The 24,670-nt window shown below is 41.1% G+C and overlaps 2 protein-coding genes across 2 annotated transcripts in view; both read right to left on the bottom strand.

Moving 5' to 3' along the window:
• The window catches only part of TG (thyroglobulin), a gene marked incomplete at its 5' end in the record, with an annotated part of 143,675 nt that extends 137,905 nt beyond the window's left edge, over positions 1–5,770 (bottom strand). Inside the window, 3 exons of the mRNA XM_063299987.1 lie at positions 1,980–2,183; positions 3,677–3,774; positions 5,658–5,770. Coding sequence (XP_063156057.1) covers positions 1,980–2,183; positions 3,677–3,774; positions 5,658–5,770 — 415 coding nt within the window. The remainder of the gene's footprint in view (positions 1–1,979; positions 2,184–3,676; positions 3,775–5,657) is intronic.
• Positions 5,771–10,621: 4,851 nt separating this feature from the next.
• PHF20L1 (PHD finger protein 20 like 1) overlaps positions 10,622–24,670 on the bottom strand; it is a 56,194-nt gene continuing 42,145 nt past the window's right edge. Inside the window, 6 exon segments of the mRNA XM_063299694.1 lie at positions 10,622–11,574; positions 12,646–12,811; positions 15,772–16,138; positions 17,893–18,088; positions 20,526–20,625; positions 22,223–22,404. Coding sequence (XP_063155764.1) covers positions 11,432–11,574; positions 12,646–12,811; positions 15,772–16,138; positions 17,893–18,088; positions 20,526–20,625; positions 22,223–22,404 — 1,154 coding nt within the window. The 3' untranslated portion in view covers positions 10,622–11,431.

Raw genomic sequence — 24,670 nt, 5'->3', positions numbered from 1 at the left:
TAATTCCTGAACCAGGTCTTTAGCTGTTTCCTAAAGTCCAGGAGGGAGGGAGCCAATCTCACTTCCGGGGGAAGGATATTCCAAAGGGCAGGGGCTGCTGCAGAGAAGACCCACCTCCTGGACCTCGCCAGATGGAGTTCTCTTGCAGACGGGGTCCGTAGCATGCCCTCTCTGCATGACCGGGTGGGATGGGTTGATGTGATGGGGAGGAGACGGTCGCTTAGGTAACCTGGACCTGTGCCAGGTAGGGCTTTAAAGGTGATGACCAACACCTTGAATTGGACCCAGAAGCATACTGGCAACCAATGCAGCTCGCAGAGCAAAGGAGTGACATGTGCTGATCTTGGGAGACCCAAGATCGCCTGTGCAGCTGCGTTTTGCACCAGCTGTAGCTTCCGGATACTCTTCAAGAGTAGCCCCATGTAGAGCACATTGCAGTAGTCTATATGGGAGATGACCATCTTTCTCATTCTGCCTCTCTAACTTTGAGAAGAGAAAGTACCACTGGCAGGTTAAAAAGATAATGATGAAAAAAGAAAGCGAAGGAAGGAAGGAAGGAAGGAAGGAAGGAAGGAAGGAAGGAAGGAAGGAAGGAAGGAAGGAAGGAGAGAAGGAGAAGGAGAAGGAGAAGGAGAAGGAGAAGGAGAAGGAGTTGAAGTAACAAAATTGTATTGGTATTTTGCTCCTCAGCTCTTCAACTGATTTTGCAGAACATATTTAACCCATTTTCTGCATTTGTACAATTACTTGAAGTAGGAATTACCTGAAATGGATGGGTTTGCAGATTATACTAAGCCACAAAAACTAACCCTAGTTAAAATTAACTAAGTTGATGTTGTGCAAATACAATCTTGCTATTTAAATGCCTTGATTTCAGCATGTTGTGGGAACAGACAGCCTCTTAATACTATTACCACCTTTGAATGTGCCTCTCGGGCTTTCTTGGAGGAAAGATACCTGCATTCTTGATTGGTCAATGTGAAACTAGTTTAGAGACCTGAAAAACATCTTCAAGTTTCCATCTGCTATGAACAAAAGGAAGGCTTTCTTTTTGTTTCTTCAGTTGTGCCAAGGACCAGCTATTTGGGCCTAGAGCCACAATGGTGAGATCAGTTCCTTAGGAAATCTAACAAACTATCTACTCATCATTTTTGTAAAAGTGTTTTTGGAAACCAGGGATGTGTAAAATGTTTCCAGGTAGAAACAGGCTGTTTTCAACCTTACCAGAAATGCCCTGCATTTAAAACAGCATCACAACGCATCTGATAAGATCAGAACCGGGACAATTTGAGCTTAAAATATATGAAATTCAAAATACCACCAAAACCTTGGAGGTACGTTAGGATAAAATATTGCTATCTAATTCTTTGACTATGTTCACACCAAACAATTAACCAGAAAGATACCAGTCTGGAAGTCTATCTAAATCTCTCTACTAATGTATACTCAGGACACCTCAAGACAGCCAATTTGTTGTGCTTTTCTCCAGTCTGTGAGGTAGGACAAAAGTAAGCTGACGGGATTGGCTCTGTCTATATATCTGGTCTCTACTTTGCCTCAGCGGTGAGGCCAAGAAGTGATATCTATCCTAACAGTCTACTGCAGCTGAAGCAATTGTTTCCCTGCTGGAGGGAAAAACATGCCCCATCTTGCTTTCTAATGTGAGCTTGAAAGAAGGTGAGTTTTAACCAAAGGCTAGATAGGTGAGTTTCAACATCTGTCCAAATCATGAAACAGAAGTACTGTTGCAGCTAGCTTGGTGCAGCTGGCCAGTCCGATCAAGGTAGAATGAAGTGCTCTGCACCTAGGTTGAATGAAATGATCTGCTGGGGCATTCTGGGTGTTGAAGTCCACACATCTTCAAGTTGCCAAGGCTGAGAAACACTGCCTTAGGGTGATGAGTTTGTTTAGGAAAGGAAGGAAGTCTTTGTGACTACAACTAGTTTAAATTCCTAATTATGTTTTGACTACTGACTTACATTGCCTTGGTTTTCCTTTCTGCCTGGTCCCGTATATCTCCATCCCTTCACCATCCACGCACCAGCATTGCTCCATTGCCAGGTCACACTGTATGGGGTCAAAGTTCCCTGAATCCAGACACTGTGGGATGTAGGCAGTTGCACTGCTATTGATGTAGCGGCTGACCAGAATCTGCTGTTTTTGGAGCTGGCAGAATGATAAACCTACATCAGAAAGAAATATGATTACATTTGGAGTATTTTCAGCTTTGCTATATCATTGCCAAATTAATCTGATGCTGAGAGTCTCCAAGGTTCAGGAAATACAAACCCTTATAAAAAGGCTACAAGGCCAGAGCAAGGTGCTGTCTAAACATCTGCAAAGCATTTTCACTTTCTGAAGAAGATATTTTCTTAAAGGCCATAGCGAATTCTAAGTCTCTCGGAGATGGAAGAGGCATTTCGTCCAATCCCCTGATCTGTACAAGAATTGAAATTAAGCCATACGGACAGGTGGCTGGCTGAGCCCCAGCGAAGGAGAACTTGCCACCTCTCTGAGCCACCAGATCCATTATCAAACTGCTTCTACTGCTAGAAAGGTGTTTCTAAGATCCAGCTGGGATCTGATTTCCTATAATGTAAAAATAATACTCCATGTCCTGGATGCATTATTCCATATTCTAAATAATTCTTGGAACCAGGTACATGTTACTATCTCAAAAGAGGGAGGGAGGGAAGGAGGAGGAAGAGGAAGAGGAGGTGGCGAAGAAGGAGCAAGTGATGGTAGCTGCTCCAATCTCTTTTTGTACACCTGTCTCTTCTGAGCCAAAAGTGCAAAGGAGCAAGCATTCATACAGCAATATAGAGAAACACCTCTGCAAAGACAGGGAACATCCTGCCTTTGTCCTCATTCCATACAGATCCTGGGCCTTGGCAAATACCCAGGCATAGCAAACTTGGGCAATAGGTCTGTTTTCTTGCACCTGCAGAGATGATCCCTGCTCCCTGCAAAATGGAGCATCTCATCACCTGATCGTCTTCCTTGGGAGCTAAGTGTGGGTAGCCTCGCATGTTCAACCATAACTGAAGTTTGTTTTATGATAAGTCAATACAATATATAAAGAGGGAAAATCAAGACCCATCAGAGGGTTGATCAAGTTTTGGGGGAACAGGTTAAGGGTCCTGTTGTGAACAAAGCTATTATATCAGGAGGATTATGAAATCACCTCATCACTATATTTCTTGGGAGCACAACCCACCATGGTGTAACCCCACACCCCCAACCCCAGCTGCAGCCTTACAAAAGAAATGGAGGTGGGATTTCACACATAATATAGGCATAAAATATGGGCAGCTTAGCTCTCCAGTGGCCACTTTATCCTTTAAATCAGGCTTTCTTGACTTGGTCTCTTCCAGCTGTGTTGGAGTTCAGTTCCCATAATCAGAATTAGGGAAGTTTAATTCTACAGTTCCAAGGGAACCAGACAGAAAGAGATTGTTTTGAGAACTCTACAAGCTTGTGCAGACATCAACCTATTTCTTTTTTTTTTAGGACCCCACTATATGTCAAAAGTGTGTCTTGATTGAAGGAAACAAATCTACCTGAGAGGTGATTTTCTCTCTCATACATAAACACACACATAAACAACACAGATCAGACACCTTTCCCACAATTCTTTATGTTTTGAAACAGGAGTTCATAACAAGGGGGAACTTACAAGCCATAGAAGATCCAGACCGCTTACTGCCTGTGACTTCGATGCCTTTTTCATCTACACACCAGCAGGAAACACCATTTTTATTGCACTGTATTTTCCTGGTGGACAGAACAGTGATTTCTGACATTATTATGCTTTTATACATGTATAGGACCTACAAACATTTGTAAGGATCATCACTTATCTTCAAAATATTAGCTTATCTGCCAGTGCTTTGATCCTACTTTCCTATGGGCCCAATCTAAGTAAGGAAGTGGGTCATCACATTTTTGAGCTGATACCCTCCATAGAAATTAGACCATAACTCCTGGAATTGCAAGGCAGCATTGGATTTACTGGTAGAGATTAGGGAAGTCATGTCATACACATCCAGAAGACAACGTCTTGGGGAAGGAGATACAATGCAAGAGCAGATGTGACAGACTGGATTGCCTCACTTCAAAACCACAGATTTGAATAGAAAGACTTCCCACAAGTAGAAAACTAAGTAAATAAGATTGTCCTAAAATTACCCCCTTCCCACAATATTTCCAAAGAAGCTTTTACAGCAAAACCAAACCAAGCCAGAGATCTGTGCAATTCTTTTAAGATTTACCAATTTATTCTATCACGTGTACGTGAGTCATGCCCACTTGATCAGATTTTTAAACATTCATACAGTTGCTTTTGAACTGTGGTGTTGGAGGAAAATTCTGAGAGTGCCTTGGACTGCAAGAAGATCAAACCAGTCCATCCTCCAGGAAATAAAGCCAGACTGCTCACTTGAGGGAACGATATTAAAGGCAAAACTGAAGTACTTTGGCCACATAATGAGAATACAGGACAGCCTGGAGAAGATGCTGATGCTAGGGAGAGTGGAGGGCAAAAGGAAGAGGGGCCGACCAAGGGCAAGGTGGATGGATGATATTCTAGAGGTGACGGACTCGTCCCTGGGGGAGCTGGGGGTGTTGACGACCGACAGGAAGCTCTGGCGTGGGCTGGTCCATGAAGTCACGAAGAGTCGGAAGCGACTGAATGAATAAACAACAAAACAGTTGCAAAGGGAAGGGAGAAGGGTTGGAAAAGGTGTGGTACCCACTGCAACTAAAATCATTTGGGAGGGGGGGAGATGTATAGAAACAAAACAGCTTAGATAACGGTCACATATAGTGTCCTTGCCAATTGTATGCAGCAAAATTAACGCTACTCTCTCTTATATGTGACAAAATCTGTTTGTGTTAGTTTAGGATTCTTTTTATTTCTTTAGTTTTGCCAAACTAGATGAAAGCCCCAGCAGACCATGGCTGGTCTTGAAAAGCTAAGTTAGACTAGGGAGCTGAAAAAACATCGAAGAAGGCAGCAGTGGGTGTGCCCATGAAATCAGCAGGTGTCAAGCTTGACTTAGGAAAAAAAAATATTTTGCTTTGTTATTTTTTTCCCCCCTTAATGTAGAACAAAAATAATAAAAGCACTGTTTGTTAGCTCTCTGGAGTGATGAAATCCACTGTACGATTTCAGGAATAGGATTCAACCACCTCTTCCTACAGGCTAAGCTATGGGTGTGTGCACGGAGTAGCACATGGCAAAATGCAGTATGTAGGACATCACACAAATGCCAGGACTTACACGCTTGCATCAGACGTACTCGTCAGGATGCAAGTTGGTAAAGACAAGTGTGCATGGTATCAACACACACACGTCATCATTTTAGCATCATCAGGGTTTGGTACAGGTGTCACTCAACTCGATCCAAACAACCAGTTTAGGATTAGCTCCACTGGCAAACCACATGCAGAATATTCTGGTTCACTAGTGGGCATTTCCAGAGCAGAAGTATCTCTGGTAGCAGTTTAATGGACTAGGCTTTATCTCTGTTCCCTTAGGAACCCATGATGGTAGGCAATCTATGGCACTCCAGATGTTGCTGAACCACAGTCCCCAGCTTCCTTCCCCACCTAGTCAACATTCTTTCAAGAAATCCTGGAAGTTGTGCCAACGTTACCTAAATTGTCCATCTTCTGAGCACTGAGGGACGTAGTCTTTCCCATCGCGAAAGGCCTTCTCTCTCTGAAGCTCGCATGGGCGAAGAGGCTGAGTTTCAGCCTGATACTCTAAATTTGGAAGAAGCCAAAGTTATTGTAGCAAATCCCTCCCTCACATCCTAACAGCTCTTTGTTTTTTTTCACTTTTTATCCCAGGGACTGGATAAAGACATACAAATGAAAATGCATATTCATTAGCACTGCTGTGCTCTAACACCCTGATTTCTGTATTCTGAACTTAAGAGTGTGACAACTATGGTGGATCAAATCTCAAAGGAGGACATGCAAGAGCAAGACACTCCCTTGCTTCTAGCCCTCCAGCCACTAGTATGTATGTATGTATATATGTATGTACAAGTAGTCTTCAACTTACGACCACAATAGGGACCGGAAAATTCATTGCTAAGCAGTGCGGTCATTAAGCAAGGCATCATGTGACCGCACCCGATTTTACAACCTTTTTTGCTGTAGTCATTAAGCAAATCATGTGGTTCCCCATTGACTTTGCTTGTCGGAAGCTGGCTGGGAAGGTAATAAATGGCGATCATGCAACCCTGGGATGCCGCAGCCATTATAAATGCATGCTGGTTGCCAAGTGCCAGAATTTTGATCACGTGATTGTGGGGATGCTGCAATGGTCATAAGTGCAGGGATAGGTCACAAGTCACTTTTTTCAGCACTGTTGTAACTTCCAACTTATGACCGGTCCTCACACTTATGAGCATTGCAGCATCCCAATGGTCACATGATCACGGTTTGGGTGCTTGGCAACTGGTTCACATTTATGACCATCGCAGTGTCCTGTGGTCATGTGATCACCATTTTCAACCTTCCCAGCTGGCTTCTGGCAAGCAAAACCAATGGGGAACCCTGTGATTCACTTAGTGAGCACGTGGTTCGCTTAACACCCACAGTGATTTGCTTAACGCCCACTGCAAAACAGCTCGTAGAATTGAGTTGGATCCACTTAATGACTGCTTCGCTTCACCACCAAAATTCTGGTCCCAATTGTGGTCATTAAGCGAGAACTACCTGTACAGGAGAAATATACTCAGGATAGTATACAGTACAGGAGTGTCAAGCAGAAAAAGTTAATCTGCGTATTTTTAAAGCCAATTCTCATTCAGCTGGATAAAGGACAATTGGCATTCTTCCCCCCCACTCCACCCCCACCACCAAAAGGGAAGAGAATCTCCATGAAATCCTCAGGTGGGGGAGTGAGGTGTTCTTATATTAATTGGCTTATTGTGCACTTAATTACAAAATATACTTAATGTGGTTGAATTTACTTCTTTTCTGAGTTCACGCTATAAAAAGTAACCCCAAATTAATCAAATGGTCTGGGCTCTTGCAATCTGCTAAACCGCCCACCTGCAGCATGACCAAGAGTAATATTAATGAAACATAGCATGTTCTGTGGCTGTATGTACTATGTCTTTACCTGAACTGGTTGTGAGCATTGTGTGAACACAGCTATTTGGTCTCTAGATAGCACAGGAGTGTGAATGCCCCATTATTCGCTGGACATGGCTTTCTCCAGCAGTCTACCGCACTCTTGGCTTCCCATTCCTTATTCAGTCCCATTCATGAGGAAACTCTCCCCATGGGGCTTTTTAAAGTTGGGAAATAGGGCAGCTAGAGCAATGACAAGGGAACGGAGTAGCATCTTTCCCCATCTCTAACAATAAATCTGAAACTGCCACCAAGAGATATTTGTAAGAAATTCTCAGGGAGCCTGAGAGTGATGTAGAAAATCAAAAGCTACTCCTGTGGAGGGAAAGTCTGATTCTGCCCCCATCTTCAAAGCCACCATGACTGACTAATATTAATCACCTTGTCTATCGTAAGGAGCAAATTTTCTCTGAAAGCCCTCCAGGTTGGTAGCCGTTGCAACATCTTGTAGTAGCATAGTTCATAACTCAGCCGCAGCAATCTTCTTTCATCTATGCTGGATCTCCCATCGTTCTGCTTCATTAGATGACCCCAGATTCTAGCACTCCAAAGACTGCTCCCTATCCCATCTCCACCCTCAGCATAACCTTATTTATCTCCATCCTTGTCCTATTTTTTGCTAAAGTAAAAAGACTCATAATTTTTATTCATGAGAGAATCTGCTGCTTTTCCCCTCGGGTTGTACCATCTCCACTTGCTCTTTGCAGACCATCAGCCACAAGCCTCCTAAATTCCTGGCTGTGAGATTCAGCCTGAGAAACAGTTTGCCACGTGAGGGAGTTCTTGTTTGCTAGGTCTTCAACAGAGCTTGAATGGGCATGTGTCAAATATGGTCTAGTGGATCCTGCACTGAGCAAGAAGTTGGACTGGATGGTAACCATGGCCCCTTTCAACTCTACAAAACTTCTAGAGTTTTATTCTAAAGGCACTTATGAACAAAGAGATACCAATCCACTTACCAAAGATGCTGGTCAGTGCTGTATCGATAAAGCAAAGCAAGGTGAGGGACAGCAAGGGACTCATTCTGGGATGTAGGACAACTGTCTCCCTTGCGAAGGAAAGGCACCCAACCTACACCCTTGGGGAATGTTCTCAGCCAGTATTTTATAGCTGCTGTCCCTCAAATACCTTTCATTTATGAAATGGAAGACCGGGCTCTCAAGGAGGCTAGTGACGCAAGCTGTTTCAAGAGCTATTGAATTGGTCACGCAAATGCCCTTGCTTAAATTTCTTCACCTTTTCTTTCTCAGTTGCCCTTCTAAATCCTCTACAGAATGAAAAGGTGAGATAGAAAATAGAGAGGGGGGGGGGGCGGGGGTACCAGACCTGGGGAAAATGTTTTATTTTCATTCTTATGATGTGCAGCACATGGGAAAAATGCAGAAGATCTAAGACTCACCTGAATTGGACATTTACCTATCAAGGTCACAGTGGGATCCTTCCTTTCCATAAATCCTAAACCTTGGCCAAAAACACACTGAAAAGGTAAGAAGGGACTGGACTCCCACTGTTAAAAGTTGAGAAAGCCTCAGAAATTCCTCTCCCCCCCATGTCCGTATGGAGTCCAGTACCAAAGGCAGGGATTCAGCAACTGTGGGAGTTATTGGGCAGCAACATATAAACCTGCATTATATAGGCGGGCCGTCTTTTTAGCAGAGTATTTTCTCTGTCGCTAATCCCCAGGCAGCTTGATCTGCCACCTAAGTTCCTTGAGAATGTGGGACCATCTGTGTCCAAAGTAATCGCTTTGTTCTTAAGCCATGTTTCTGCTTTATCAGAAAATGCAGATTTTGACTGAAGTGTGAATTACAACACTGGACAGATAATTGGTAAGTAGATAATAACCTTTAGTTAAAGTTGGCTAAGTGTTCGGAACAAGCTGTATAGTGTAGTGTGTGAAAAAGGGAGGTGGAGGATTAAATATGTCACCTCCGATTCAAACAAAAGCAGCTACAATCAGCGAAAGGGGGGGTGTTGGCCCTCCTGGCTTTTTATAAAATACCGGTCTTGATCTTCTGGAGCCCAATGAACATCTTAAGGATGAAAGTAAAGCTAGTTAAGTCCAGTTCCTCTGCATTGCATTTGTGTTTGTGCAGCTGTTTACACAGATGCAGCATCCACATGCACAGAAAATGGAAGAATTTCTATGTATGCAGAATTATTCAGGGGTGACTGTGCCAACCAACCAGTTATTACACGTTGGATTCTGGGTGTGGATTATAGAAACTAGACCCTGGTATCTAATTACTGTGGTATATTCTTTAAAGGGGGTGATCTTTAAAGCCACCAGTGGTAGCACATTTGCACACAGCCCGCCTCAAAATGCTCAGTATTTATTCAACACTCTGAAAAGCACATCAACGAGAGAGAAAGAGAGAGGGGGAGAGAGGGAGAGACACACACTGTGGTATGCAGAATAGTTTAATAAACAGCTTTACATACAGTACCTTACATATAGACAGTGTATCTGCAAATTTAAATACATTTTAATGTACAGTGGCTTGTACTCTTATCCCAGGGAGGTTCAAGTTTATTGTCCTTCATGTAATTCTCACTCTTTTATACATATTGCCAGCACTGGAACAGTCAGGGAGGCTTCAAGCGTTCAACTATCTTGCTGTCCTCAATTATGCAGCCTCTCTTGAACAGTCAGTATTTAAAAAAAAATATTTATTTTTTACAAATTTCAAAATCTGTACATAGATTATTTTTTTTATCTCCTCTCTCTCTCTCTCTCTCTCTTTTTTTTTTAGAAACAGCTTGTTAAAAGGTAACATTTTAAATATTTTGTCACCAAGGTCTTTTTATTGTAAGAAAACTAGAGTTGTCAATATAAATATGTCTCTAGAATGCAGTATGTATATGAGCACACACCCACACAGACATATATATGTATGTATATGTATATATACACACATATGCACGCACACACACACAGACATATATACATACCTCAACAGGTATACTATAGCACTGGGTGCAGCAATAATGCAGATAAACTAAAGTGGAAACTCTGGACTTGGCCCAGAATTTTTAAAAAACCCAGCTAACTAGGCTGACTTTGGTTTCATAACGATTTGCCAAATCATAAGCGAATGCCTTTAATAGGTAATGTGCTTGCACCACACCCTTTCTAGAAGGCGGGGGGGGGGGCTCCTAACTTATATTTGGGATTCACAGGGAGTTTGTACAGAGCATGCCATGTTTTATGAATTGCTGACCTATTCCAAGATTCTTGGCATGCACATGCTTATCTCCCTGGAATAAACAGCATCAACCTTTGTGTTTCATATACTTCCTTTCATTTCGTGTTACAAAGGCTAAAAAGGTTGGAAGTGGACCCATTTCACAGCCAGTCACTGGCATTTTGGATGCTCTTGGGGTTCCTCAATCCAGCTGAGGAAGGTGAGCATTGCAGCCCAGACCTAGCCACTAGACACATTTTAAAAAAACAAACCAACCGTGGGACTACATCCCTCAATACTATAATTAGAGCTTACTCAAATATGAATGAGACACAATCCCGGATGATGCTGGCAATATGGAGGATCTGATATGAGAAGTCAGGGGAAAGGTCCCCTTCAACTGTCCTCACACACTCCCATTTCAGTGTTTTTTTAAAGAATTTTTTGGCACTTCTGACCTTTACCTTCCCAGTTTGGTTTCTAAAAATGGAGCATAAGATTCAATGCAAGGAAGGCTTGGCTTAAAAAAATACTCATAGAGAGGCTACCATAGAAAATAGTTTCTTCTGAAAGGGAAGCTAAAATTTTTCATTTTCCTGGATATCTACAGTACAAAGGAAAACAGGCATTTGTTCAACTTTTTCACCCTTCAGGATACCAATAGGGACAAATCACCTTGTTCTGCTGTCCAGACTGAAAGAAAACAATGTAAGTTTGTTCCTTCTTCCAATGCAGATTGCTTTGGCCGGCTTCTTATTTTGTGATTAACAGTCTGTGGACTTATTCCTTGATATTGCATGTGAAAGCATAGAAAAACCTGCCTTTGCTGAGGTTCTTAAACCATTGTTCATGGAAAGGAATAAACAATCTTCTTTATTTCCTGCTTTTCTGATCAAACTGGTACAATCTTTCCTTTCTAAGTGAGATTTCTCCCTCACCCCATCCCACCCACCACTTCCAGGCTAATGAGAGAATCGGCAGAGAATAAGGAACATCGTTTGGGCTTCTGTTTTTTTAAAGGTACCCTTTTGTGAGTCTTGTGAATCAGAAGAAACCCACAGTTGGAGTCTGTGTGCATTCCTTTATCTTCCCTTTTGTCATACAGAACAAAGGGTGGCAATTTGTTGGACTTTACCCATGTCAGAAATGAGCTGCTTAATCCGACGCTTGAGCTGAGGCAGACGTGCAAGGGGATCGGGTGGCTCCAATTCTCCAGTGAAATCCAGCCAGCTTTCTAACACTATAAGCGGGGGGGGGAAAACGAAACAAAAAGCCTATTATGCACAGCTGTATCTTTACCTAGTCCACAAATTATAGTAAGCAATAATTCTGCATTTGAAGCATGAAAGAGGATCCTAGCCATGTGCATCATCCTTTGGTACAGACCAACACCAAGCAAAATTAATCCTCCTACACCTTCACCCCATCACTCCAAAAGAATCTAGGAAGAAAAGGAATTTTCCAAATGGACTAAGACAGCAAGTTCTTTGAGGAAACCAAGGACTTAGTTTTTAAGTGTTCGTTTTACTTCCATCAGTAATTATTAAGTCAACTGGGCGTACTTTTGTTTCCAGCAAATGAAACAGAGGTGAATCAGACTTGTCAGACAATCAGCTTCTGTACTGATCATGGGGTAAGAACCCAGCATGAACCCAGTGACAGTAGAACAACCTAACAGTATTCTTGTAACACTGCAAAATGGGTGCAGGGTACTTTTTTGGTGATATGAAACCAGTAGAATGCACTGTTTTAAAAAAAATGATATGCTTCAGGGATTTTCAATCCCTAGTGAGCACACGCTGTGGGCGCTCTCACAAAATGGCTGCTGGGATAGTTTCCCATACACAAAAAGGCTGCTGTCAGGGACATCACACATCTTTCTCTAGCCTCCTCTCTCTTCCTGCATGACTCTCTTTATTATCCTGCTGCTTTCTGCACACTCCCAAGCTAAGCACTGAATTAAAACAGGCTATCATTTTTATCTTCTGGACTCTGGAGACATTCCTAGGAACAAAGACAGTTCAGGTGCTTTGCTTTGTAGCATTCCAGCATCACCCATTTTGTATACTAATATTAATATATGATTATGTAACTACAGAGAAATTTTATATTTCTACTTTTTAATGTAAAAAGCCAAGTGGGATAGGGAGTTTGGCAAGCACCAGGCAAGCATCTATGGGGACATGTGCATCTCTAGGTCTCAAGCTAAAAATCCCAAATGTATTTTGTCCAGCACATTTTGTGTCTGCTACCATACCAAAAAAGAGCTTTGGGAAAGAGAAAAGCATAAGCTCTGCCTGAAAATAGTTACCATCAACTTCCTTTTCAATCAGGTCCATTCTACTAGTGACTTCATTCTGCACATTTTCTATGTGGGTAAGGAGGTTTAGCTGCCACTGAAGACGAGCATCCACGTGTTCTTCGGCTCCTCTTTTTTCATTGAATACAAACACGGTGTTCCCTTCAGCTGAATGCTTCTGTGCAGTTACCGCAAAAGAGAACCAGGTTATCAAAACAGTTACACAACATCGGGGACCCTCAAGTGGCTCTGCAGGGAGGTGAAACAGATCTGCTGATTCCGAATGACTCAGCGGAGCAGAAGGTCAACTAAGGTGATTCCTCTGCTGCAGAGTGCATCAGTTAATGACATGCACAATAAAAACGATAAAGCATGGTAGCACTTGTTAGAAATCGTAGCGTTCAGGACACTGGGGAGTTCTCAGCAAATGAGGTTGACAACAGAAATGCTAAGTGTGTTCTAGGAAACATGAATCCCCACCAATTTTCAACACTGCCCGCAGTCATGCAGATGCTTAACTGAATATCAGCTGGCTATTTAAAGTTCACTGCAGCCCTGCATGGAACATTTTTTGCCTTTTTTCAAAGATGCTACCTATATACCCACTCTCCTCTTGACTGCAGCCTGCAGAAATAGAAGAACAAGGTGATTTCTGCAAAGTTCCTATCATTAAGAAACATTAGCCCAAGAATTTCTTGCTGAGTGTAGTGGTTCTTCATATACCAGTCAGTGACAGAAAGAAGAAATGCATCCAAAGTTTTGTTAGTTCAGATCTCCAGCCATGTAGAAACAAGACAATGGGAGCGTTTTTAAATGTCAAGGTTCAAGTACTGGTTCCTCTCAACCTTCCAGGTATATGAAAATTGGGGGCTCAGAAGCACAGCAATGCTCAAACTTTCAGCTAAGTTCTGTAATGCTTAACCATATGTAGAAATCTCAGGAATTCACTCTCTCATTCTCTCTCTCTCTATCCCCATCCCAAGGCCACATTCATGAACAGAAGAAAGCTTGTTTGTGCCTATTACACAACATAAGCTACTCCCAGCAGTTGGCTGGATGGATTGGCAGGGAAGAGAAACTTAGGATGAAGCCTTTGTTCACATGGGCCACAAAGATACGACTCCAACTGCAGACAATTTATGATCAAGAAGAACCTGCAAGGAGGATCTTGTAGACAAGAATGAAAGCAAGAGGAACAGAACTAGATAGGGCACAAAGTGACGTTATCTGGAAAGACAAAATATAGGTATGACAGAATACCATGGTGAATGCAGAAAACCTAAAACAAAACAAATAACCCCCTCCTCCCTCCTCCCCATACCCCGGCACTGTGACTACCGTGGTATTGGTATAAACAAATAAAGATAGGTGCATGAAAATTTTAAAATCATGCAGGAAGTGTAATGGTCCAGCAGAAGAAGAAACCTTTGAAATGCATTCCTCTCTTTCTGGTTACTACTTGAATGAACGGATTCTTCAAAAAGCTTATGGTTTACTTACCTAGAGGTACCAGTGAACCTTATTAGGGACAGAGCTAAGCCTCTAATAGGCTTCTGCTTCTACCATAAATGTATGAAAGAACTAAGCTATGCCAAAGTATGGTCATCTTCAAATTCAGAGCTATCACTGGAAGGGATCCTACAGATGAGCCGTTTCCACTGACTACCTTGGAGTAACCATAACCTGGAGTTTAGAGGCACTTTTGCTTCTGGGGGTCAGTGAGAGAGAGAGATAGAAACAAAGCACAGAAACAGGCTAGTTGACCTATTTGGCCTATTCCTTTTGCCCAGGAGTGACACAATCTTTTTTCCTGGATAGTTGTTCCACTTAGGACAAACCAAAAGTACCATTAAACTCTTCCTCCAACCTTTCAACACAAAGAATTTCTAACCTTCATTGGAAATCTTATTTATGCTTTTAAAATTGTGACTGAGATTTAGATGTTTTTATTATCTTTTTTATTGTAAACTGCCCAGAGTCCCCCATTGGGGAGAGGGGCGGTAATATAAAGGGCACATGTAACACCGCTGCCGCATGAGCTGCATTGGGTACCAGTTTGCTTCCGGGTCCAATTCAAGGTGTTGTTATTATCTTTAAAGCCCTACATGGCATGGGGCCAGGTTACCTGAGGGACCGCCTCTTCCCCATTACATCAACCCATCCTACCCGATCGTGCAGAGGGCATGTTGCGGACCCCGTCTGTAAGAGAATTCCATCTGGCGGGGTCCAGGAAGCGGGCCTTCTCTGCAGTAGCTCCCGCCCTGTGGAACATGCTGCCCCCGGAGGTGAGATTGGCCCCATCGCTCCTGGCCTTTTGGAGGAGTCTGAAGACCTGGTTCTGCCACCTTGCTTGGGGTGGAGAGGGGAATAGATCTACATGGGGATGGCTGCTATAGACCACTCCTCCCACACTTGGACTGTTTTAGATTCTTTCACCACTTGGACTTTTTATCTTTACCTTTATTTATATTATTTATTATTGTATTTTTATACTGTGTATTTTATGGTTGTTGTTTTTAATCGATTGTTGTAAACTGCCCAGAGCCCCCCGATGGGAGGAGATGGGCGGGGACAAATTAGGTAAATAAATAAGATAAATCTAATAAATAAATAAATAAATAAATAAAATCTAATAAACAAACAAACAAACAAATAAATGCTTCCAAAGTTAAAGAAGTGATTACTCACATGTATGTTGAACAGACCTCTGCACATTAAAATTTCTGATTTATATTTTATCCTCAGTGGGCAACACGAACCATCATTTCAGTTCTTTTTTCCAAGTTTTTTTTGTCTATCAGCATATTTCTCCCCGCCCCCCACAATTGATGTGTTATAGAGAAAACAAAAGAACATGAATTTGTAATTGTATAAGCTTTCATGGACTCATCTCCCTTTATCAGATGCATGAATGCATTTCTTGTCATTTAAGTGGCTAGCGCAAGGGGGACATGGGGAGCAACATCACTCTGTCATGGTATTATCACATAAACTAAACACATCCCATAATGCACATCATCTGCATTATAATGCCATGACACACAATGTCATTGTGGCTTCTGCTGGGCACCTCTGGGCTTAAAGACTCTTATTTTCATCACCATAATTCTAGCAGGTCAGATGAACAGGTTGATTTACCTGATGGCCAAAACCATCTTCTGTAGATGAATATTGTAAACAGTTTTTTTCTTCTAAGAAAAGCTCCTGATTATGTTCAAAACTGATGGTGTCATCATCCTCTGAGCTGGTGGGGTCAACAACCGATTTGCAATCCTGACCAAAACTTGGTTTCTGGTAACTGTGTTCACTTCTGATGTATGTTTCTTCCACCTTTGGAGCTAAACGAGGGGGCTCTTTATGATTTTGACTATGACACGTCCTTCCAGAGGAATTAATGGCTTCTGGCACAGTTAGGACCGTTCTTTCTATTCCAAGAGTGATTTGGTCATGATCTCTCCGCATACCTGTGCAAGCCCAGAGATGAAGATCAGGGTGATGCTTATTTCTGGAAAAAAAAGACGAATGCAGGTCAATTTGGTAGAGGCACCAAGTCATATAAGCACTGTCTGAATACAAAAGAAGCCAAAAATATGCCTAGGATTTCAGTTTAAAAAATGAAATGTTGATTACAATGAGTAGTTTCCATGATGAAACATCTAAAGTATTCATGTGCTGTTCAGATTGAAGAGTTTCTCATTAACAGAAATATGTGATTGGGAGGGAAATTTGTCCAAATCCTCTGTAATATCAATATATGGAGTCCTTGGTTGTTTGCTTGCAGACGTTTCATTACCTGACTAGGTAACATCAGTGCAAGGGAGTGTGGGCATTGCTCCCTGTTTATTACACAGTAGCTTGCCCTTTGGGGGTGTGGTTTTCACCTTGGTATTTTCTTGACTGGGGTACTGTTTTCTGCTTGATTGTTTGTCTGGTGTTAATCCCTGCTTATCTGGGTGTTGGAGGATGTGTTCTGGTCTTTTTGTTTCCTTCTTAGCTTTTTTATTGTTTCTTTTTAATGGTGTGTAAATGTAAATGTAGGATTTACATTTGGTGCAAGTGATTAAATGGTTGAATGGTGTGTAAATGTAGACACCTGCCTATGTAGGACAAATAGGCAGAAGACTAGCAGAGTGCATCCATGAGCACCAACTATCAGTCAGAAGACACAATGAAAACTGCTTAATCTCACAACACATGGACAGACTCAACCACAGTTTCAACTGGGGAACTGTGAGCATCCTAAACCAAGCCAAATCCAAAAATGCCAGAGAATTCCTGGAAGCTTGGCACTCAATACACATCAGCCACCAATAGACACACGAGATAAACCACATTTACACACCATTCAAAAGGGATAATAAGAGAAATAATTAAAAAAAACACTTCAACCCTTGTTGTTGTTGTTAGTTGCCGTCGAGTCGTTTACGACTCATGGCGACCCTACGTATAACAGAACAAAATGCTGTTCGGTCTTGTGCCATACGCCTGACTGTCCCAGTGTTTGCATCCATTGTTGCGGTGATTGTATCGATCCATCGCATTGAAGGTCTTCCTCTTTTCCGCTGGCCCTCGACTTGACCGAACACGATGTCCTTTTCAAGTGATCTGTCTTTCCTGACAATGTGCCCAAAGTATGAGAATCTAAGCCTAATTATCTTCACCTCCAGGGAAAATTCTGGTTGTATTTCTTCTAAAGCTGATTTGTATATTCTCTTCTATAGATTTCAATATATTGCATTTAGTATACAGATGGAATGAACAAGAAAAATGCATGCTTTGATATGTGCAAGTAAGAACTTTGCCTTTCTGAAACTCAACCTTTTTGGCACTAGTGCCTCTTAGTCAAATAAATCACTTCAATCTTGTGGTAGCTATTCAAGGTCTTGCTATGCACCTTGGATGAGAAATAATTATACTAGATTTCAATGTCATCTGATAGGATTATGCAATTTTGGTGTATGGTACGAGTTCTGGAATGTTTTTCTCGATAAACAAATATCTGAAAGTGACAGTGACTGCTCAAATCATCAGAGAAAGGAAAAGAATGAAAACATGCCAAATCTGTATATTTGCATAATCTAGTTACTAACTTCACACATCATTCCATGTATGTTGTGTAATCACAAATGTTCATTACGAATATTTTATTGCTGACCCAGAGAAAAATGGTCTTAATTGCAACCAGTGCCAAGGGATAGCAGGATGAGAAAGGGGCAAAAAAAAAAAAAAAATTACAGGAGCATTACAGGATACGCTTACTTTAGTATTCCAATCTTCAGCTGTAGCCCATGTAATATTTCTGTAACAGCATACACGTCGGCCAGAAGGCGATGCGTTGACACAATCTTTTTGGCATTTAAATGAGAATAGTTCTCTTTTAAGAATGACAAGCCACACATGTGGCCATTATTCAGCCAGTCTTTGTCACAGAGATATTTGGCACTCCATCTCTGACCTAGACAAAACGTGAGAATGAGATTTTTATTATACTACAAAGATTCCAGGAAAATTACTCCTGACTGATTATAGCTGAAAGAAATCAAATCCCAGTAAGAAAAACATACAAATAGGAAGTAAGCATTTGTTTAACAAGCTGTTAACAGGCGTTTGTTTTTTTTTAATCATACGGCATAGCAGTTTGATGTTCATGCTGCTTTTTTCTTGCTGGGAAATCCTTGTGAGGTCCAGCAGCCAGATGTGTAGACTGTTTAGCCATTACAAGTCACGTTGCCAGGGGCGCACCACGAGGAGGCTAGTCTACATTGCACCAAGTTGGGCTGAGAGGGAGTGACTGGCCCAAGGTCACCCAGCCAGCTTTCATGCCTAAGGCGGGACTAGAACTCTCAGTCGCCTAGTTTCTAGTCCAGCACCTTAACCACTAGACCAAACTGGCTCTCTTAACAAGCAGTTAAAGCAATGGAAACCTCTCCATTTGTTTATTGGGAATTGAAATATCCAGAAATCCACATTCGTGATTCACTCATTTAATGTTTGAAAACAAGAGGACTTCCCTAAATACAAAGGCAGAAGTGGAGGTCACAGCAGAGCAGGAGAGTCAACATGAAAATACAAAAGACACAAAGAACCCAAGAAAAATATTCAAAAAATTATAACCACAAATTTTGGACAAAAGATTGCACTATAGAGAACATATGCACATGTACGGTATAAAACATACATACATACACTGCACTAAACATGCAGCAATGTTTGAAAAGCTTGAGAAATGGATAGTTCTGGCTTATCTACATGACTAAGTAACTTTTTTCAGTAACGATGATCAACCTTACTCCCAACGTATATTGAGGAATATGTCAACAAGTCAATAAACATGATAATGTTCTCCCTTTACAGTAATAAGGTAGCCTTTTCTTTGTGTGTGTGTGGGGGGGTGCCTTCGAGTCAGACTTGACTCCTTATGACTACTAGGACAAGTCCCTGCAGTTTTCTTGGCAGCTTTTTCAGAAGGGATTTGTCATTGCCTGCTTCCCAGGGCTGAGAGAAAGTGACTGGGCCCAAAGCCACCCAGCTGGCTTTTGTGTCTAGGATGGGACTAGAAACGGTCCCCCAGTTTCTATCCTGATGCTTTAACCACTACACCAAACCAGCTCTTAATAGGTAAGTTAGGCTGGTGGTAAAATAATCAGAATGCCTCTCAGCAAAACGCTGTGATTCTCACAATGTTTCAATCCTTTGTAGGAGAGAATCTAAGGACATACAGTACATGCAAAAGTAAACAGATATCAAGCCTGCTGGTTTAAACTGATGTATAAATGCAGAGGTAACAAGGCTATGAAGTAAATTCTGTTTGCTAATAATTCCCTTGAATTTCTCTTTTACATATGTATTAAAACCCACAATTCAACAGGTTCAACAAAAATGTCTGTAACAGTAAAGGAGCTATTCTCTTATCAGACTTTCTGTTAAGTTCAAGGTGTAACTTTGCAAGTATAAAAAAGTGTAAAATCTAAAAGAATAAAAAGTTCTTTTCTATCTTGATTTATTGTTACCTTGAGAGTTTTCTTGCTGCTTTCCACCCTTAACAGTAATTGGCTGGAAGTACGTACTTATCTCCCAACTGTTATATAATTACCCAGTAACTCTTGGGGAAAAAATGTAAAGCTTTCTGATGTTGTTTACGTATAATTTACACTTTTATATGACTATACTATTTTCATTCCATTAATATTATCCTCCAAGACATGTCCAAATTTGTGCCAGAAACATACACACCCTTCCAGTGACCCCCACATATACATGCTTAGGGCAATTTATTTACTTATTATATTTTATTTTATTTTCCTTTCTCCAAATAGCTGGGCATCTCTAGAATCTTCCCAGATTTCAGAAGCAACTTCAGAAGCACGGTATCTGGCAGTAGACTACTGACTAAATCCATCAAATACAGTCCTGATGATCAAGCCATCATGTCTTCACAGCAACGTCTTGAAGACGTCTAGTGTTATTGCGTATGGGAAATCTGAAAAGTCAGTCTAAGAGATGAGGTGGGGCTTTAAATAAGCTTTACTGAACATTTATTCAATTTCAGTGGCATAGTTACATTTTTAAGCTTGTTTGACCAACCCTTCAAGTTACATTGCAAATCATAAACACCTCACGAGCACAAACACTATCTTACTGGCACCTGGGGGCAGAACACAGTAATTAGAGCTCTGTTAGAGTGGCTGGTTAGGGAAAGGGTGCATATGAGTTGCCAAAACATTTTGCAAGTGAACCCAGGAAAACAATAATAGAAGTAGGCTTAACTGCCTAAATATACCCTTAGTGCATACAGAACTAGACAGTGGTCTTTATACCAATACATTAACATGAAATGCAGAGCCTGGATTTTTGGAAATGACTTTGAAATGGACTTGAAAATTTGTTCATACCAGGTGGATCCCTGCAAATGTAGCAGATATATTGCTCAGGAATGCTGTCTTCCAACAATCCCATACATGCACTGTGTTGCCAACAAAGGCATTCTTCACACTGTGGGGATGATAAGGACAGAGAAGTCAATATGGGAGACGAAAGACATAATCAAGCATCAATCAAATATAACTCTACCATGTACATTCAAATTGTAGTTCTTACTGTTGAATGTTTTTAATATGTGTGTTTCTGTCTAATTCAGGGTCCAAAATCTCATCAGAGTTTCTTCCTACAGCTTCAAAACATTAATCAAAGATCTAGCAGAACAAAAACATATAGCTTGGCATATATCAGGCATCTCAGAGGATGTTTAACATGGATTGGCTGTAATTACCTTGCTATTGTACTCAACTCAGGAGTTGAAATCTTAACTCTTATAGTTTACGCTTTTCCTATTTCTGATTTCTGCTACTGTACATTTGGGGCTGAAATCATCAGGGTCCTCAATATGACTGGATCAACTGTTGTGTTCCTCTCAATTGTACCTCTAATATTTGGAATATATCAAGACATCAAAAAGTGTACATTTGGTGGGAGGGGGGATGCAAGGGATTGGCTGAAAGTATTGCCATCATATACACAATCTGCAGCAAATGGGTCGTTGGTTGTGTTACCTGTCAACATTTTTTAAGAAAGGAGTAAAAAGGCTTCTGAGCAATAGGATCACGTATTTTGGATTTCCCCTGACCATGCTTATTAATGCTGAGATCACATTATATGGTTAATACTGTTGCATGCATATATTTTTCATCTGTTAAATACTTTGATAAAATTAATTTAAATTTAAAAATTAAAAGAACAAAGTCTGGAATAATTGAGGAGGCAGTGCATCCTCTTTGCCTTCTTAAGATTTAAGTCTACCTTTTGACTAGGGAGCTGTTAAGAGGAAAAAAAACTCAGTAGGGAATTTTTTCTAGTCTGGCATTTGCAGATAGCTTGCTAATCAACAAAAGTGGCAAAGCACGCAGGGTCAAGTACTAAGAACCATTAGTTAGAATCAACAGGTGGGAAACAATGTAACAACTTCTGGATTTCTTAGGATTATAGGAAGCAAGAGCCACTGTTAATGGCCTTATCTCAATTATTATCGGAAGATGGTATGTGGGAATGACCTTGGGAGACAGGGGGAAGGGCCACAGTCAGATAAGAGGCAGCTGGGTCTACAGAAGCAATGGGGGCATGGCAAATATCTCAGAAGGGACCCTCCCTAGCTTCTTGGGCTGCAAAGGTGACAGGGAGGGAGAGAAATGTACTTTCAAACTTGCAAGATTCTGTTTATGTAACCTTTCCATAAAGTAGAATTAGTCCATCTGGTCACGCCTCCTATGGGGAATACCTCGCAAGGCTGACATAAGCTAATTAAGCCTTGCATGTTCTGATCTGCCTGACCAACTCTCTCATATGTTTAAAGCAGACAAGTTCATTCACAATGCTTTTACTGTCAGTCTGAACCACTACTGTTTTAGCAATAACTTCTGTAAACTCAGTGTAACGGAGAGAGACTTCTTAAGAATGTAACTTAGGAGAAATCTGTTGGATCCATCCAGTCTAGAATACATCCTATAAACAAGGTCAGAATTACTCTTGCATGATGACACGTAGAACTGGGTGAAAACGGCAAAGAAAATTCGACAGCAAACCACAAAGTTCTCACTTGAATCATGAAGCCATTTTCCTCATCCATTTCACAGATACACCTGACTATTTCATTCAGAGCATCCTCTTCATCCTGAGACTCTTCAAAATTGGTTGAATCAAAATCCTGATTATATTCATCGCCACTCAACAGCAAGCTCTCAGTAGAAGAGTCATCCAAAAACTCCATATCAGAGAGGTCTGGAATGTGATTTGGAGGTGGTTGGTGAATGAGCACATATAAAAAGATAAATAAGGTTTTTGACAAGTAAATAACACAGGGTTTCAAAATAAACAGTTTATGTCTAATATTCAAAATAGATAAGATTTATTTGGATAATTCTCTGGATGGATGACACCGTATTAACAAAAATGCCTAAAGTTATTTAGGACGCTGTTCTTTCAAAAAACATTTAGGTGAAGTACAAAAATAACCAGAAACAGTCAAAAAGTAACTTCTCGGGGATTAGATGGATTAGTGTCCTTGCTCTAAACAGCTGGCAAAGAGTTCAGCCACCATTAAAACAACAGTAAAACTCTAGGTCAGCAGTAAAACACCCACTATGCCTCAGCCACTCAAAATCAAAAGGAATGAGCAATTTTTTTAAAAGTCTTCATCCACAACTAAATAATAATTAAAAAAAAATCCACTACCTTGTAAATTGCTCTAAGAAGAGAACTCCAGACATGGAAGCACAGCAACTAAAAATCCCCCATCTGATCTTTGGCAATAAAAAAAGAAGAGGGTGAACTAATCTGAACAATGAAGGAAGTTCATAAACGTTAACTGAAAAGATTCTAAGAGCTAGTATATCCACATCATCGTGTCTATGATACTTTCCTACTTTTTCAAACTTTCTCACTGAAAAAAAAAATCCTAGGGAAAGGATGGGAAAAAAATTAGAGTGGACTGATTGTTAAGTGGGTAGAATATATTGCAGAAATTACACAGGGTGGTGGACTGGAGCTGCATGTCTGAATGCAGGAGGAGGTGCACCTGGATTTCTGAGAATGAGCCATAAGCACTCTCACAATACAACAGCTATGAAGGAGGCTTGCTCATTTATTTAGAAGCCATTCTTATAGATCACCATGGTCCAACAAGGCTCCTGGTAGTTTACAAAATGGTGGCTATGAAAGTATCTGTTTGCTTGAAAATAAAACTGGGAAGGGGAGTCATGCCAAATCTATTAGCCATCCATGCTGCTGTCTATCACTTTGTCTTATCCTTTTTTTTTCCTGGACAGGTGAGAAAACATTGACGTATAGCACTAGCTTGCAGACACCTAGAATTTTGAATACTATCTCTATGACGAATCATTCTTGGGAATAAAGAGAATGCTGTGTTTGCAACAAGTCTGTCAAACAATGCCATCTTGCGGGACCCAGATGGTTTGCCTACTCAGTGGCAGCAGCTGCCCTCTGGAAAACTGACCCCTATGACCTTCTGGAAATTTCTCAAAACCTGGTTGTTCTCTCAGGCATTGGGTTAAGGTAGTTGTGTGGCCCCTTTTAGTTAGCTTAGTTTAACTTAAGATTGGTGTTTGGTCTTCTGGTCAGCAATGCTTCTTTTCATATGTATTTTCCCTCTTTTATTTGTAAGCCACCCAGAGTTGTTGAGGAATCAGGAAGCCTTGAAATGTAAATGAATAAATAAGTCATCTTCTCATTTAATTGTAGCTTATGAAATGGTGCTTCTATAAAGGTGTGGGGGTGGGTGGGTAAGGGATCTAGATGGTGCTACGGGTTAGTAGTTACTAGTAGACATGGGCATAATGTTCTGAACTTAAGAAATACAAGTACTCTTCGTTTAGCGACTGCTGTTTAGCAACCATTCGCAGATACAACGGTGATGAAAAAGTAACTTTTCAACCAATCCTCGCATGTATGACCTTCGCAGGTCTGTAAAGCAAAGGAAAGCTGAAGTAAGATTGTAAGTACAGTTGTAGTTTCACTTAGTGACCACTTCGCTTAATGACCAAGTTGCCGGTCCCAACTGTGGTTGCTAAATGAGGACTACCAGTAGTACATATAGTGGTCAAAAACCATGGGATCAGTATGACATTGAATTCATTGGATGAGCTGATACAACTTAGTGCCAAGTGATGTAAAAGTAGCTACTAGATGGCACACATTAAAACCAAAACTACTAAACAAGTGTATTTTGATTATGTGCCTTCAAGTTATCACTGACCTTTAGTGACTACATAGATAAAGATTTTCTCCATGAAAACAAGCGTCTTAAAGAAGGGGAAATCTATCTGCAATAATTAAAAGGTAAAGGTAAAGGTTTCCCTTGACGTAAAGTCCAGTCGTGTCCGACTCTAGGGGGCGGTGCTCATCTCCGTTTCAAAGCCTTGGAGCCGGCGTTGTCCATAGGACACTTCCGGGTCATGTGGCCAGCATGACTCACGGAACGCCGTTACCTTCCCGCCGAAGCGGTACCAATTAATCTACTCACATTTGC

Source organism: Candoia aspera, chromosome 3, assembly GCF_035149785.1.
Source record: "Candoia aspera isolate rCanAsp1 chromosome 3, rCanAsp1.hap2, whole genome shotgun sequence".
Lineage (NCBI taxonomy): Eukaryota > Metazoa > Chordata > Lepidosauria > Squamata > Boidae > Candoia > Candoia aspera.
This window is presented reverse-complemented; position numbering and strand designations above follow the sequence as displayed.